This window comes from Vigna angularis, chromosome 2 (assembly GCF_016808095.1).
Source record: "Vigna angularis cultivar LongXiaoDou No.4 chromosome 2, ASM1680809v1, whole genome shotgun sequence".
In the NCBI taxonomy this organism is placed as follows: domain Eukaryota; kingdom Viridiplantae; phylum Streptophyta; class Magnoliopsida; order Fabales; family Fabaceae; genus Vigna; species Vigna angularis.
Genome location: NC_068971.1, coordinates 21619654 through 21637058, shown reverse-complemented (window position 1 = coordinate 21637058; position 17405 = coordinate 21619654). Strand labels below are relative to the sequence as shown.

The window sequence follows — 17405 nt, the reverse complement described above, 5'->3', positions numbered from 1 at the left end:
GTTTATAGGTTTAATAGGTTTGGAGGTCCCTATATTTGTGGGTTCGTTTCAATTGGGTCCTTCAATTTTGAAAGTGATCAATTTGGTCCCTAATTTAACAAAATTGAGTCAATAATACCCTTTCCGTTAAATGCAATGGACGTCATTAACTTTTTAAACATGTGGTATGTTGAAGCATCCTTCAAATAAAACTGTGCCACCTGCAAATAAAAGGATGTCTCAACATGCCACATGTTTAAAAAGTTAACGCCGTCCATTATATTTAACGGAAAGGGTATTATTGACTCAATTTTGTTAAATTAGGGACCAAATTGATCACTTTCAAAATTGGAGGACCCAATTGAAATGAACCCACAAATATAAGGACCTCCGAACCTATTAAACCTAGTTTATATTTAAATTTTTAATTTTGGATGTTGTATATAATTAGTTTTTAAATGTAATAATTTTGTAAAATATATATTTTTTATACATGATTTTTGTATCTTTAATTATTTAACAATTTTATAATTATATAAAAAATTACTTATTATTTTATTTATATCAAATATATAATTTAATTATATTAATATTTTTATATTTGTTTGATTAATTATTAATTATGTTAATAAGGCTCATTATAATTTTGTAGGTGATTATTATTTAAAATGGATGAATATCTTGATATGGATTCTGAAATTGGTTGTAGTTTGAAATCTGATTTATCTTCATCAATTAGCAAAGTTGTAGAGAGGGATTTAAAAAATAAATTTACAACAAATGAAATATTTTGTTCACGGGAGCACTTAATTCAATGGGTAAGAGGGATGACTTATGATTTAGGATTTGTTGTGGTAATAGTAAGATCTGACATAGCTACTGGTGTACGGGGAAGAAAAACGTTCGTCATACTTGGATGTGAAAGAGAGGGAAAATATAAGAAATACAAAGCTGATGCAGTGGCTAGTGTATATGGGACTCGTAAATGTGAATGTCCGTTTAGATTAAAGGGTAAACCATGTTCAGATGGGGCCGGATGGGTGTTGAAGGTGATGTGTGGACATCACAACCATGAGTTGGCTGAAACTTTAGTTGGTCACCCTTATGCTGGCAGGTTAAATACGAGTGAGAAGTCATTACTGGTTGATATGACAAAGAGTAAAGTTACACCTGCAAATATTTTATTAACACTCAAACAAAATAATGATCGAAATGTCACAACGATTAAACAAATCTACAACGCAAGGCATGCGTATAAACGATCATTAAGAGGGTCCAGAACTGAACTACAACAACTTATGATGTTGTTGGATCGGGATAAGTACATTCACTGGAGTAGGTGTGCTGATGATTCAGAGGTTGTTACTGACTTGTTTTGGACACATCCTGATGCAGTCGAATTGTTTAACTCATTTAATGTTGTATTTATGATGGATTCCACATATAAAACAAATAGATATAGACTTCCGTTGCTTGAGATTGTGGGTATGACGTCTACAGGGTTAACCTTCTCAGCAACATTTGCTTTCTTGTCTACTGAAAGGCAGAGTAATTTCACATGGGCTTTGGAAAAGCTGAAAGGTTTACTTTTAACATCTAAGGGTGGTCCTAAAGTCATTGTCACTGACCGAGACTTGGCTTTGATGAATGCCATAGCAAATGTATTCCCTGAGTCATATCAGATGTTATGTCGGTTCCACATCCTTAAAAATGTTAGTTCATTCTACTGAGGTTTGGGAAGTGTTGATGGATGCATGGGAAAATGTGATGGATTGTGCTGATGAAAGCTTGTTTGCTGAGTATGTGAATGGTTTTCAATACGCAAGCAGTTCATGGCCTTTGTTCTTTGAATATGTCAATTAGACTTGGATTATTCCGTACAACACATACTTTGTAAAGTTCTGGACGAACAAAGTAATGCATTTAGGGAACACAACCACAAATAGGTATGTTGTAATGTTATTTTATTTATTTGTTTTGTAGATAAATATTTATTTGCACTTGTTGAAGGTTTTTTTTTTTGTTTTAGGGCTGAATCTGCTCATTGGAGCCTGAAGAAAGTTCTGGGCAATAGTATGGGTGATTTGTGTTCTTGTTGGGATAATATTCATAACGTCATTATCCTACAACACAACAAGATTAAGGCATCATTTGAAAGTAGTTTGTTGCTCACGAGTGACCATTTTAAAGGCTACAGATATAGAGAACTTATTGGATGTGTGTCTCGATTTGCATTGGATCTCATTGCTAAGGAATTGAAAATAGTGCAGCAGATAGGATTGAACTCCTCAAAGTGTGGATGCATATTGAGACGTACATTTGGTGTCCCATGTGCATTTGAATTAGCACGATATGATCCTAGGATGATCCCTATAGGTGAATTTCATATCATGTGGCGAAGATTGCATTTCTCAAATGTTGAATTAAATGAAACTGAGCCTCAGTTATCCATTAAAGATGAGTTGAAACAAGTAGAAGAACGATTCAATGTGGTTGACGTTGGCGGTAAAGTCACCATCAAGCAGAAGTTACTTGAGATTGTTTGTCCTACATTGACATCAATGGTCCCTCCATTACATAAAGTCAAGACAAAGGGTGCACAAAAAAGTAAAGTTAAATGAAGTGAAAGGTCTACTACGCGGGATCCATCATATTTTGAGTATGTTGACGCCTTTCATTCAACCATAGAATCTTCATCTATGAGAAGTAAATTACAATCAAAGCCAAAAGCAATGAAGAAAAGGAGAGTTCCAATGATAGACCAGTTTCATTCTACTACTCACCCCTTCATTGTGGACGTTGTTGATGTTGTGGCTGATGGTCACTGTGGGTATAGATGCATTGCTGTGTTGTTGGGACTCGGAGAAGATTCATGGCCCGTTGTCAGGAATGAGTTGTACAAAGAACTCATTGCATGGCGTGATGAATATGCAAGCCTAGTAGGAGGCTATGATAGACTAGAAGAACTGAGGAATTCTTTGTTGGTGCAATCACTGTCGGCGGTAAGTGTTTCCCGTTTTATGTAGTTTATTTATTACATTTTTCTTTTCTAACAACTTTTATTCATAACAGGCTAACATGAGCAAGTGGATGACATTACCAGACATTGGTTATGCAATTGCTAACCGATATAACGTTATCTTAGTGTGTTTGTCATACTCTCAAAATTATACTATCTTCCCACTACATTCCACACCACCTTCTGATATCACTCAACATCGCTTAATTTGTATAGGACATGTTCATGGATGTCATTTTGTGTAGGTAAGTGCATTTTTTTATGATTTCATTTTAAAATTACTTATCACTCAATTAATTATTGTAATTTGTATAATGCAGGTTAAGCTACAAGAAGGTTGTCCGTTGCCCATGGTGAATATCATGTCCTCAACCCACTGTTATCCTGAGGCACGAGCGTGGTCATCTATTTATACTAGTAGGATGCACGCATTTGAACAGTTGATGGACATAACATCTTATGTTGACTTAGGTGATTCATGATATTTATATTATGAATGAAGATATGTAAAAATACACTATTATATTTTGTTATTTAAGTACTTATTGTTAGTATTCATGATATTTATATTATTATTATTCGTGATATTTATGTAGTATTTATTTATGTATGAAGATATTTATATTATCAGTATTCCTGATATTTATATTAGTTGTTGTTAATTAAGTTCTTATTTTTTTCCACTTAAACATATAAATATTTGATCATCTATATAACCAATATAAAAGAACATGTAACTCAAAATGAAAACATTGAAATTATAAGAAATTATAAATGTCTATTACAAATACAAAGAAAATATGATGTCAAATAAAACATAATGAGAAAAAGGAAATATAAAGTCCTGTAATACATAATGAAAAAATGAAATACAAAGTCCTATCAATTAGACGTCGACCGTCTACCACGCACATGCCTCTGCCCTCTCCTAGTCGGGGAATATTCGTCGATGCCCTCATTAGCAATCTGAAGCAGGTCCACGGAAACCTGATGTGCAACAGTACCCTCGGTGACATGACGACACGATATCAAGGACTGTAACATTCTCGTCATTCGCCTAAATCTGGCTTGCATTATAATTATATCAAACAATTAAATAAACAAGGCGATCAAAATTTAATAATATAAGCAATGAAAAATAACATACCAGGGCGCCAAATGGTGAAGGTGGAGACGATCTACGATGGGGTCGTGCCTCTTGTGGAACATCGGGGCGCTGTCTAGGCGCAAGAGCCGGTCGCGCGTCATCTGGAGCAACAATAATATAAGGATGCGAAAGCCTCCTGAACCACTGAATGTACCCATCAACACAGTCAGAAGGGGATGCTACATGTCTGACATTACTCACAACGTGAGCTCTGAAGTGCAACCAAACATGATCAATGGCCACTACATCTGCATCTGGAACCGTAGTCGGTGATCGTAGAATGTCTTGCTAAAACCCAAATTGCCTCAGCACACGCTCAGGCAAATGACAACAAAGGGTGTCACCAATCTGAATCCATCCAGAATACATACAGATGCCGAAGAATGGCCGAATGCCCCGATGCCCCTCATACGGATGCCATACAACTCCATTGTATGTCAGCGCATCCAACTATGACCGAATCTCTGCGAGAGTGGAACTCTGCCTAGGGCTCTGCCACCTCATGGCACGTGGTGTGGTATCATCGTAAGAAGTCACCAACCGCCTCCTCCCCATGCCAGGGAAATGTTCGTATATCCAACTCTAAAAAATAATTATTCAATTAAATTTCATCCATCTTCGAACATGGAAATAAATACATGAAATAAATGTCAAAGTTATAACTGTACCTGAAAAGGAGTCAAATATCCAGCCATCTGCTTCGTGGAGGCGAGACTCGCATCCCCGAGCTGGTCGTAAAAATAGGCGAGTGCAGCAACACCCCAGGCATATCTGCCACACGCGTGTACGTCTCTAAATAACAATAAGTAAGACACGCGTATAGAACTGGCACTCTTATTTGCAAAAATCGTGTATCCTACTAGATGCAACAGATATGCTCTAGCAGCATAGTCCCAATGCTGCGACTCACACCTCTGAACATATATCTCTCTAAGCCAGTTGAGTCTGACTTTCGGACCACGTACGTCCTCCATCTCAGCACCTACTGTGCCACCATCAACGCCGAGCAGTTGCACAAGGGCTGTACGAGCCTCCTCAAACTCCAACTCCTACAAATAACACATTTGTCCCATCACGGGCAGGTGAAGTAATGTCGAGACGTCATCAAGAGTAATCGACATCTCCCCTATAGGGAGATGGAAACTACTGGTCTCAAAATGCCACCTCTCTATGAATCCGAGGAGTAACCCCTTATCAACGTAATCATAACAAATCCCTGTAAGAGGCATCAAACTGGAATTCAACACAATGTGTTGAATTCCCTCGTGGCATGGTCCTAACTTATTTACTTTTTTTCCGTGCGAGATCAACTTCAGTGTGTCCCCTCGATCCTACACATCAATATTTAATAAAATTTCTATTAAAAAAATAATAAAATAAATTTTATTTTTGCACTCACCTGGCCTTATGAAATAGCATAAGCTACATGCTAAACATAGTGCGTCAGTAATGAACCATCACGTGGACCTCCAGGAAATCCACCGACATCCTCTTGTATGTCATGAACATCCGCATGCTCCTCCTCATCGTCATCGTCGTTAGGGGCCTTAAATGCATTCTCCTCACCATGAGTGTCATACGCCTCATATGTTTGTTCCTCAACGGCTTGCTCCTCAGCTATGGGGTCATCCTGGATAGGAGCTGCACGACTTCTACGAGCAGAAACGGTAGGTCTTCTCCGAGCTTCGCCCTGCGACGAACTCTCTCCTCAAGAACTCTCACCTCGAGAACTAAAAGATGAACCACGTGTTCTTGCCATTTCTAACAATAATTTGTTTGTTTAATTTCAAAAATTAAGAAAATTATTGTTTTAAATATCATTAATAAATTATAAAAAATGCAATTCAAAATAAATTAAACTAATAATAATTAATTTATTAACTACAACAAAAATTAAATAAAAGAAACAATTAGCTAATTAATTAAAAAAATATATTTAAATACATTTCCATTTAATTATTATTAAATTAAATATTATTACAAATACAAATTTACTATAAATAAATTAAATACAAATACAAATTTACTAATATTAAATACAATTAAATTAATAATATTTATTTCAAGAAAGAAAAATAATTTAAATATATAAAAGTTTACATATCTAATTCAAAAACTTAATCAATTCATTTAGAAACTACAAATAGAAAAATTTATAAAATATTCAAATAATAATATAAAAGGTTAAAGAAAATCTAAAAATAACTATATATAAATCAAATAACTATATTTAAAAAAATTAACAAAAAATATATCAAATATATATTCTAATTATAATAATTCTACAAACAATTAAAATATTAAAAAAAAATACAGCATCCCGATAGCCAAAACGGATGTGGGATGTCCGATTGGCCTTCAACGGATATCCCACATCCGTCGACGAAAGTCCGACATCCGTCAAAAGCCAACGGATGTCCCACATCCGTTTTGGCCTTTCGTGAACACTGTTCAAACGCGCTCAAGCAGAAAGCACAACAGATAAACGGAGAATGGTGAACGGAGAACAAACCTGGACGGCGCAGATCCACGCTCCTCCACGCCAGATGAACGGCCTCCTCCGCACCAACTGCTCCTCCACACCAAACGCTCCTCCACAGGAAAATGAAGAAGAAAGAAATGGAGAAGAGGGTTGCACTGGAATGGAAGACGGAAGAGACATTGTTCAACGGAAATGGAAGATGAAAAGTAGGGTGGAGGGAGTAAAGTAGAAAAATAAAGTTTGAAATAAATTAAAATAGTAAAATAGTAAAATAGTAAAAGTAAAAAATTTTAATCTGAGGATATAACTGGAATTAGAGAAAATTGGGGAGGTGGAGGAAGAAAGACGTGGTGGTGGAGGGAGCAACATCCCAAGAACAATTGACCAAATTCAATCAGCCCAATCCAATGTAGCAGCCCAAATCAGAATCAACCCAATTTTTCAAGGGCCTTTATGCAATTAGAATAAAAAATGAATTAGGGCCCATCAACAATTAAAAGAAGGGTATTTCAACAAATAAGGAAAAGTATTTTTATTAAATTTTTGAATTATTTACAAATACGAAAAATACTCCTAAAAATTTATTTTTAACTAAAATTTTACGAAACTATAAATTCAAAGAAAAATCCTAAAACTAACCTAATTTTACACATAAAAGAATGCAAAATTGGGGAGTTATTAGTTTCATTGATGTTAGACGGCTCGATCTAAGATATAAGAGCAGTTGGTCTTTGCTTATAAAACATATTGTGTTGATATCATCCTTCAGATCACCTATGATCTTCTCCGGAGGGTGATTCTTGACAATTAAATGATGTGACCCACATGAATCTCTTTTCTCATCACGACTCTTATCTTCTTCTTTAGATGCGTCTAGAATAACTGACTCGTTTGGCAAAGCTGACACCTTGTCATCTAGCTTCAAATCTGCAAAGGCTTCATTTAGCTCTAACATTTTATTGTCAGAATCATATTTATCAATTTTCACATGTATGGCCTTTTAAAAAAAAACCTTGTATCCATTATCCCACAATTGACTTATGCTCAACAGATTATGTTTGAAGGCTTCAACTAATAAACATTTTTAGTGGATGGGAAAGCATTTAATTTTATCTTTTCAATACCTACTATCTTTCCTTTTTGGTTTTTGTTAAGGATAATTGTTTCTTCGCTTTTCTTCTTTAGGTCTTAGAACATAGACATTTTTCCCTTCATGTGTTGTAAGTATCCATTGTCCAGGTGTCATTATAGGAGTCTCCTTTTGATCATCAAGTAAATCTACAAGAGAGATAATCTTGTATTTTGGTACCCATTTGGCATTAGATCCTATTTTATTAGATTTGCGTGTCTTTTTCTTTTCATATATAGATACAACATTTGAGATTTTCTCTCCAGCTTTAACTAACTTAACAGATTTAGAAGTAGGCATATAATGAGCAAGTATGTCTTTGAATCCTAAACCAGACTTGTTAGATGGATGTTTACAACGTTTTATTAAAAGGCCTAAATGCTCATTTCCTTCAAACATTATATTTAGCACCTTCAGCAAGGTCTCATTTTCATGTTGAAAGATATCAATGTGTTTGGCTTCTTTAGCAATATTCAAATTTTTCTCTAAAGATTTTATGTCGCTATTTGACCGTTTTAAAGAGTTTATGTCGTCTTTCGATTCTATCAAATCTTGTTTCAAAATTTCATTTTCCTTTGAATTTTTTCGAAATTCTTTTCTTAGGATTTCAAAAGCTTTTGAATATTTGAATGAATTCGACAATAGCTCATTGTATGCTTGAATGACAAAGTGAAGGTTAGAGAAATCTACCTCTTCATCAGAGTTGTCTGACGAATATTCAATTAAGTCAACCATCAAAGATAGGTTGGCTTCTTCTCTTTGTTCCTCATCAGACTCAGACGAGTCTAGATCTTCTCATGTACTTAGGAGTACTTAATTTTTAATTTTACTGGAATTTTAAAAGTAACTACCAACATATCCAACATATCCTTGACAATTTTGTATGCTTATACCATTTTGTAGTCTGCTTCACATAGAACACACATTAGTGTATTTCTAGCTTTAGAATTTAAAAGGTATCTTAGTTTATGGTCATCTAACCATAGACTTCCTACCATGGGTTTCCTTTCTCTATTAAGGGTTATGTAGTCCCGATTTTCCACATAAAGAATGAAATCATTATTTGTTTCTAGTAATCAAATTTCTTCCCCTTGAATAGAGGAAGGTAGTTTATGGAAAATCTTTCATTCTCCATTTTGTTATGGATCGTTTCCTTGAGTCCAACTTAGAACTAACCCAAAAGGTTAGCTCTAATACCAATTGAAATCACGTGTAAACTCTAGAAAGGGAAGGGGGGTTGAATAGAGTTAAAGTGTTTTTCGCAATGAAGTGGTAGACATTGTTTGTAGGGGTTAAACGTTCTGCACAACACATTGAACACTTAAGGATTTTTATAATGGGTTTAGAAAAACTGGTAAACAAATAACAAGTAAGAAGACCTATTTTTACACTAGTTCACTCCAATTGAGCTATGTCCAGTTCTCCTTTATGCACTCTTAAAGAGTTTCACTAATCTTTGAAAAGATTACAATGAGTTTAACCACTCTTGATTTATAACAAGTATAACTACTATGATATCAAATAGTCCAACTAACTATATCGTTTAACTCCCCTAAGTTATACAAACAAGTATTTTAAATCACTTTTGATTATACAAAAACAATAAAGTATTTTTATGAAAACAAGTACGAATAATGACTCTCTTAAAGATGATATTTTTGTAATACAAAGTATATTTAAAAAACTTGTAACCAAGATTTTCGTTTTGAAATGAAGCTCAAAAAGTGTAAGAGAAAATTGAAAGGTAAGAGTATGCAATAATGATTATTCTTGTCTTCTCTTCATGTGATCCTATTTATATAGGCTTCTTTGCAAAAGATCAGTTAGTCAGAGCATTAACTTTTACGTATGTGTCTAGCCTTTTGGTACGAAGTCAGATGTTATGTTGCTTTTCCAGAGAAAGTTATGTTGCTTGTACGAATACGTCAGACAAAAGACATTCAGGATGAAGTTACAGGAAAACACTAGAAAGGACGGGGTTTGAATTATGTTTTGAAATTCTTTTCGCAACATAGTGTCTAATAAATGAATGAGAGTTAGTAGTGAAAGACATTTTTAGATGCTGGATTTTATAGGAAATTTTTAGAGGGGTTTCACAAGAAGCATCGTGTATAGATTTTAAACTTTAGTGATAGAGAGAAGTGTGAGTTTTAAAAAAAATACTTTAAGTACCTTACATTGGAATAATAGTGTGCTTACTCACATGTTGTAATTCACATAATCAACATCTAGTAAGTGTAGGAAAATAGATAGTTTAAACAACTTATTCAGACGTTGTCTTTTTATAATGAAAGCAAAAATACATTTAATAAAATAAATCAACAAATACAATATTTTTATACTGGTTCACTTCAACTAAGCTACATCCATTATCTTTGAAGAACTCTTGAGAGGTTCCATTTATCTTTTCAAAGGTTACATATGAGTTTAACCTACTCCTGGTTGTGCAGTATTCTTCACCAGTTCTAGTATCCCTAAAGTCCTATCTAGTTGAGTTTAACCCACTCTTGGTTGTGCAGTATTTTTCACCATTCCTGATATCCCTAGACTTTTGTCTAGTTGAGTTTAACACACTCCCTTCTAGTCTAAGTATTCTAGCCACTGCTAGCATTTAAGTATTTTTGCCACTCTTGGCACCTAAGTATTCTAGTCACTCCTAGCATCTAAGTATTCTAGAAACTCTTGAAACTTGAGTATTCTAGCCACTCCTGGTATCCCTAAACAATTCTGGTATTTATCTGATACGTTGTCTAGTTGAGTATCATCCACTCATGGTTGCAAGTGTTTTAGTTCTCTCCAAAACATACAATAAATCCACTACGGGGTATTAAAAAGGTACGCACATTTAACTCTCAATGTTGACTATTCAACCGATTTTCATATGATTGCTCATTCTCTTCTCCATTCACTATGGATGGAAGAGATTTAGTTGATGTATATAGGCTTGTTGAGCAATGGAATGAATATTCAATTTATGTTTTCTCTCTTTTCTTGTCTTCTTTTCAATATGCTCTCAACTTCATTTCTCTATTTCATTCCATTTCAACCTCAACTATTTCACTCAATTTTTTTGTTTCTTTTCTTCCTTCTTTCTCTCATCCCATCTTGGGCATCATGATCGATCCTTCTTTGTTTTTGTTTTCATTACTTCGTCAATATCTCTTTTATTCAAATCTTCTTTATATAGCCTTTTAAAGAGAAGAACGTTAGATGTGGAGTTGACCCTTGTGTAGGCTTATTAGTGCTTTTTGGTAGATGGTCACACTCACTTGACTTGTCATGCAGAGGTATAATGCTTTATCATATCTTGATTTAAGTGCGGCTTGTATGACATGTCAAAGTAGAAACTTATACTTAGATCATTCCCATAATGTTTTTTTCTTCTCTCAACATCTTTATCCATGTATGTAGTTGTTCTTGTCAACCTATTGTGTAATTTTGGTGTGCACATTAAACAAGGAAAACGTATATAAGCATAATAACACTTTTACAGTACATGCATTAAATGAAAATAAATGTTTTGATCATTTATGAATGTTATCTTGCACTATTTGTTCAAAACATTTTGTCATACATCGTGTCATAAATATATCAGTTGATCACAACATTTACATAATATTAGAAAATAAGGCATATTGTTATTCGTTGTGAAACATTAGATACTTATAGATGAAAAGTAATATGATACATAAGGATTAACATGCTTTTCATCATACGATATGATTTGTAAGGCATTTTCCATCAATTACAAGTTTTAGATCACGTCTTTATTGTTCAGAGCTAATATTAATTAGATAATGTTTTATCTTTAGTTCTTTCTCCTCTTGTAGCATTGATTAATTCAAACATCAAACTTTAGTATTACGTCTTTTCTCAAGGGTGAAGTATCATCCTTAATACTTAAAGGTATATCCTTCTGTTTTGTACATATGTCCTTTAGACGATACTTGTTGTAAAACATGTTTCACTTTATAGATTTCTGCAGTCATTATTTTACAATATTTACTTAAACACTTTTATACTTATCATTTTTTGAATGTATATATATATTTAAGCAAGCGTCTTGTTAAGCGTATGTAGGTTTTTCCTACCTACTAGATCCTTCTTTCCAAAAATATGTCTTGTCATTTTAACTTATCTCTTTCGTTAATTAATCTTATATTGAAAACAAATTAGAGTTACAATTAAACCATAATAAATTACAATTGAACGATAAATTACTATGCATTGAAAGAAAGTGTCTATTATAAAAAATTAGAATTATTAAAAAATAGACCCAAAGTCACAGTAAATTATAAGAGACATTTTCTACCAAAAGATGACATCATAGTTACGTCACAACCAAAATAAACTTTGGAAATACAATCACAATTCAATTCATAAGAAAGTAATCATAGTGAATCCTATCTCAATTTATAACTAAAATAAATAAGGCAAGAAGCTTCATACATATTCAAGAACAGAAACACGCACATTTACATTTTATATTTTGTTTAATTTTAGAATTAAACAACATTGGAGAAAAAACTACATCAATCATGTCCTCACCTGTCTAGGTGCGAAATTAGTAACAAGTTATTAGACATTTGTAACAGATTCAAAGAAGATTTGTAATAACCATTTTAGCTTTCTTTTTCTTCTTCAAAATTGTACACCACTAACATTGAATAACAATATATTTTCTCGACAGGTTTTAAACATAATTTTCCTTTGCATGGTTTAATATTTGATGTTATTAAACATTATTATTATTATTATTATTATTATTATTATTATTATTATTATCATTATTATTTTGTCCGTTAAAAAAATTAGTAACAAATAATAATAATAAAACAAATGCGCAAAGTACAACAAACCATAAAGACACTCTGATCCTAAATATTTTGAAATCTAAGTGCTAAATGAAATTGTCTTATTTCACTCATTTTATTTACTTATGATTGTAAACTTAAATGAGAAGGTGTGTCGACCGATTGAAAAAATATATTACTGTGAATGAAAAAAACTGATAAAGGTTAAACTTGTGTTTTAAGTCCATTCTTGAGTTGTTTAATTGTACTACAATATCAAGTGTTACATTCTTTAGTGATCACTATGTGATTGCTTATTTAAATGGCAAGATAAACATGTTCCCAACAGGGGGTGATGATTTATGTGGGAGTCAAATTGATTGAAAGTAAGTTACCCTTATACCGACAGGTTAAAACTTAATAAGCATTCTATGATCATTGACATAACTAAAAAGTTTAGACAAGCCAACAAACATTTTACTTTGAAGGAAAAAAATAAGGATAATGTGCCCACAATATAATGTCAAGTATATATATAAATGATCACAAATATAGTCAAGAACTGAAATACAATAATTAATTATATTGGTAGAGCATGACATGTACATTCATTAAAGTTGGATGACTCTTTAAAAGTTGTTACAGATCTGTTTATTTGACACATTTTGACATTCTGATTTAGTGAAATTGTAAAATTATTGAATACATTTAATACTGTGTTATTGATGTCACATCATAGACTATCTTCAAAACCTTTTTGTTGTTAACAAGTAAACCAGAAAACAACTTTCATTTAGACTCTTGAAATACGAAGAGAATTGTCACATTAAGTAAAAAGAATTTAAGTTTGCTAACAAGTTCCTTAAAATTAATACACAAAATCTAAGTACGTAAAAATATAACAAACTAGCCACTCGGTCGAACTCGCCTCTTGCTTGGAGTGGTATAAATATGTCAGAATTCATATTTCATGGGATAAATGAAGATCAACCGATTGTACTACCACATCATCCCTATCATAGTCCAGATGATAGAGACATGAAACCGACTTCATAAAAGAAGCACGTTTGTCAAGTAATTCACATGACAATGACTATGAACATGTGTATCTGAAAGAACTCTAGCATGGAAGTAACCCAGATTGCACTTCAATTAGTCTGTGAAGTAACAGAAGAGAGGGAGTAGACGGCCACACAAAAGGCAAGCTGGGCTGAGTAGTTAGTTTGTTATACCTATGTTGTGTGTATTAATTTTGAGGAACTTGTCAGTGAACTAAAATCTTTTATAATTAATGTGATTATGTGACAACTCTAAGTCTTTCAAGTAAGCCAAATAAAGTTGTTTTTTCATTCACTAGCTAACAATAGTGGAGAAAGTCAACCTTGAGGACATGACACCCTTGATTTTAAGTCAACATTATTGGTTATGTAGTTCTCCAACAATACGTGTCCATAAACCACTTGAAACTTGTAAGGCTTATCAGACCTACTCCAATGAATATAAATGTCATATTTTAGCAACATCATTAACTGCTACATTTAAGCTCTTGATTCCCTTTTTGATCTCATACACATACTTGACATTGTGGACTTGCTTTATTGTGGTCATATTGTCCTCACTATTCACCTTCAAAGTAACATTTGTCAGTTTCACTCAACTTGTAGTCATGTCACTAATCAAGGAACAAATGTTCATAAGACTTTAATGTTGTAGCATAAGGATGACCTAATGTATTAGTCAATTCATCATTATAACCCTCATGTACTACCTTCAAAACTCATTTTCTTGTTCTAATTGCAGTGACTTGTAAATCGTTTATGTATTTCTTATATTTATCATCTCTTCACGTCCTAACAACACATATTTCTTTCCTATTGTTCATTTGTTACATCAGGCCTTAATATGACAGTTATAAAACCAAGTTGAAATGTTCTTCCCTAAGCAATCATTCAAGCTATCCCACATACCAAATACCTACTGTTGAAATGTAATATGTTTTAGATATAGACTCTTTAAGAGTCTTCTATGTTTTTCCTTTGTTTTCACTGTTCCTACTTTCACTGTTGATTATGTTTGTATAAGTATGATTAGTGATGTATTAGGAAAGAAGAAGAAATAATAGAGGTTTTGTTTTAATCTCTTTCTCTCTAAATATTCAAGTTGGTATCAGAGCAAATATGTCTTGTGCCCTTTTCCAAAAGGATGAACAAGTCTTATAGGGTCTTAATATATCTAGAACTTCTTGCTCAACTGACTGCCACAAAATTGCACATAACTGAAAATCCAATTTTTGCCATTGGGATTTTTCGTCGTCTTGAATCATAGAAATGTCTTGTTCAAGATGATCATGGTGTCCTTGACCAAGAAACCACAATTCCACAACAGAAGACCATGATAAATAATTTCTCCAATTGAGCTTTGCAGATGTGATGATCGGAGTAGCAGATAGAGAGGAATTAATTCCAATAGAAGATGCCATGACAGATCTATAAGAAGAATCTGGAGTCCAGAATCAGAAATGAGATCTGGAAACAGTAAAAGATAAGAGCCAACTTGAGGGGGAAACCCTAGGTATCAATTACAGCCCCTGAAACAGTAAAATAAGAGCCAAAAGAAGCTCTGGAAAGTCAGACGAACAGGACGACAGTGGTCCAATGATCGTCCGGCAAGGATAAGGCGGCGCGTGAACAGTACGCGCTTGACGTCTGACGGAGGAAGGAGGCGCGTGGCGGCGCGTGCAGCGGAAACAGGGAAAGCGACCACCAGGGATGGGTCACGCTCGAGCAGGCGCACAAAACCCCTAACTTCGCCTGAGAAAATGAGTCACCGGCGACGGCGGCGGCGGCGGTGGCAGTTCGTATTTTGCTTGCTATGGCTGCTATTCGTCAATGGCCTCTTTATCAGTTAGACATTAAAAATGCCTTTCTTCATGGTGATCTGGAAGAGGAAATATACATGGAGCAACCTCCTGGATTTATTGCTCAGGGGGAGTCTGGCTTGGTTTGTAAGTTACGTCGTTCTCTCTATGGCTTGAAGCAATCACCTCGAGCTTGGTTTGGTAAATTTAGTCAGGTAGTGCAAAGGTTTGGATTGAAACGATGTGAGGCAGATCATTCAGTGTTTTATGGTCACTCTTCTCCTGACAAATGTGTTTATCTCATGGTGTATGTTGATGATATTGTTATTATAGGAAATGACATATCCAGAATTACTCAGTTAAAGAATCATCTGTTCAACCACTTTCAAACTAAAGATCTGGGTCGTCTAAAATATTTTCTTGGTATTGAAGTGGCACAGTCAAAAGATGGTGTCATCATTTCACAAAGGAAATATGCTCTTGACATTTTAGAAGAAACAGGTCTAACAAATTGCAAGCCAATTGATAGTCCTATGGATCCAAATCAAAAGTTAATGAGAGATCAGGGTGAACTCTTCTCAGACCCAGAGAGATATAGAAGGCTAGTTGGAAAACTCATCTATCTCACCATAACAAGACCCGATCTTTCTTATTCAGTTGGAATTGTGAGTCAATTTATGCAAAATCCACATGTTGATCATTGGAATGCAGTGCTTCGCATTCTCAGATACATAAAAGGAAGCCCAGGACAGGGACTATTGTATGAGAACAAGGGAAACACTCGAATCGAAGGATATTGTGATGCAGATTGGGCTGGTAGTCCAATTGATCGAAGATCGACTACAGGATATTGTGTTTTACTCGGTGGGAACCTTGTATCTTGGAAAAGTAAGAAACAAAATGTTGTTGCCCGATCTAGTGCTGAAGCTGAATACCGATCTATGGCTCTAACTACATGCGAACTTGTGTGGATTAGACAACTTCTTCAAGAATTGAAATTTTGTGAAAATGAGCAAATGAAACTGTACTGTGACAATCAAGCAGCTCTTCACATTTCTTCCAATCCTGTGTTTCATGAGAGAACGAAACACATAGAAATTGACTGTCATTTTATTAGGGAGAAGTTATTATCCAAGGAACTAGTTACTGAATTTGTCAATTCTAATGAACAACTTGGAGACATTCTGACCAAATCTCTAAGGGGGCCTAGAATTCAATTCATATGTTCCAAGCTTGGTGCATATGATTTATATGCTCCAGCTTGAGGGGGAGTGTTGAAATATAATATGTTTTAGATATAGACTCTTTAAGAGTCTTCTATGTTTTTCCTTTGTTTTCACTGTTCCTACTTTCACTGTTGATTATGTTTGTATAAGTATGATTAGTGATGTATTAGGAAAGAAGAAGAAATAATAGAGGTTTTGTTTTAATCTCTTTCTCTCTAAATATTCAAGTCCTACACAAATACATTATAACATAAGCGTGTCTTGTATCACATTTTGTATACAAATAATAACAAATTTGACTTACCTCATCTTTTGTGGTTGAATTTCACAATATCAAGCAATCCATTCATGATAGACAACTTATCAACTTCATATGATATTTTGCTCCAAAATTCAAATTGCATTTTTGTAACCTACAATCCTACTAAAGTAATGGCAAGAGTGACCACTAAGAAGGTAATAACTGATATTGTGGTACAATTAAACGACTAAAGTATGGACATAAAAGAGCACAAGATTGACTTCCAAATGCACAATCTAAAGGTCCAAATGTATTACGGATTGTACAATCCAAAATACAATTTGGACTTTTAGACATTATTCTTCATTTCACACTTTTGGAAGTCAAATTTGTATTCCAAATTATGCAATCCAAAGGTTAATACAATCTAGATGTACAAATTGTATTCCGCATAGTGTAATCTAAGTTAATTTTGGCTTTCAAATTGTACAATCCACAATACATTTGGACTTCGAGAATTCATTTCAAATTG

The 17405-nt window shown here is 34.0% G+C and overlaps 3 protein-coding genes across 3 annotated transcripts; all 3 read left to right on the top strand.

Annotated features, from left to right (window-relative positions):
• The first annotated feature begins 806 nt into the window (after positions 1–806).
• Positions 807–2600, top strand: LOC128195310 (uncharacterized). Its single transcript, XM_052872560.1, has 4 exons — positions 807–1351; positions 1436–1691; positions 1843–1925; positions 2009–2600. Exons 1-4 carry the CDS (start codon positions 807–809, stop codon positions 2598–2600), a joined length of 1476 nt encoding a protein of 491 aa, XP_052728520.1.
• Positions 2601–2711: 111 nt separating this feature from the next.
• LOC128195309 (uncharacterized) lies at positions 2712–3480 on the top strand. The gene is made up of 3 exons (XM_052872559.1): positions 2712–2981; positions 3052–3114; positions 3319–3480. The coding sequence occupies exons 1-3, from the start codon at positions 2712–2714 to the stop codon at positions 3478–3480; spliced, it is 495 nt and encodes a 164-aa protein (XP_052728519.1).
• Positions 3481–15467: 11987 nt separating this feature from the next.
• On the top strand, positions 15468–16861 carry LOC128195225 (uncharacterized mitochondrial protein AtMg00810-like). The gene has a single exon (XM_052872399.1). It carries the CDS (start codon positions 15505–15507, stop codon positions 16669–16671), a length of 1167 nt encoding a protein of 388 aa, XP_052728359.1. The 5' UTR covers positions 15468–15504; the 3' UTR covers positions 16672–16861.
• Positions 16862–17405: the final 544 nt, after the last annotated feature.

What these genes read in the sequence shown, in the direction of transcription:
- LOC128195310 (XM_052872560.1), top strand. Translation starts at nt 807, where the DNA reads ATGACTTATGATTTAGGATTTGTTGTGGTAATAGTAAGATCTGACATA. An exon ending in TCAGAGGTTGTTACTGACTT is followed by an intron (nt 1,352 to 1,435) that starts GTTTTGGACACA and finishes TAAAACAAATAG; the next exon opens with ATATAGACTTCCGTTGCTTG. An exon ending in GGTTCCACATCCTTAAAAAT is followed by an intron (nt 1,692 to 1,842) that starts GTTAGTTCATTC and finishes TATGTCAATTAG; the next exon opens with ACTTGGATTATTCCGTACAA.
- LOC128195309 (XM_052872559.1), top strand. Translation starts at nt 2,712, where the DNA reads ATGAAGAAAAGGAGAGTTCCAATGATAGACCAGTTTCATTCTACTACT. An exon ending in TGGTGCAATCACTGTCGGCG is followed by an intron (nt 2,982 to 3,051) that starts GTAAGTGTTTCC and finishes TATTCATAACAG; the next exon opens with GCTAACATGAGCAAGTGGAT. An exon ending in CAATTGCTAACCGATATAAC is followed by an intron (nt 3,115 to 3,318) that starts GTTATCTTAGTG and finishes TGTATAATGCAG; the next exon opens with GTTAAGCTACAAGAAGGTTG.
- LOC128195225 (XM_052872399.1), top strand. Translation starts at nt 15,505, where the DNA reads ATGGAGCAACCTCCTGGATTTATTGCTCAGGGGGAGTCTGGCTTGGTT.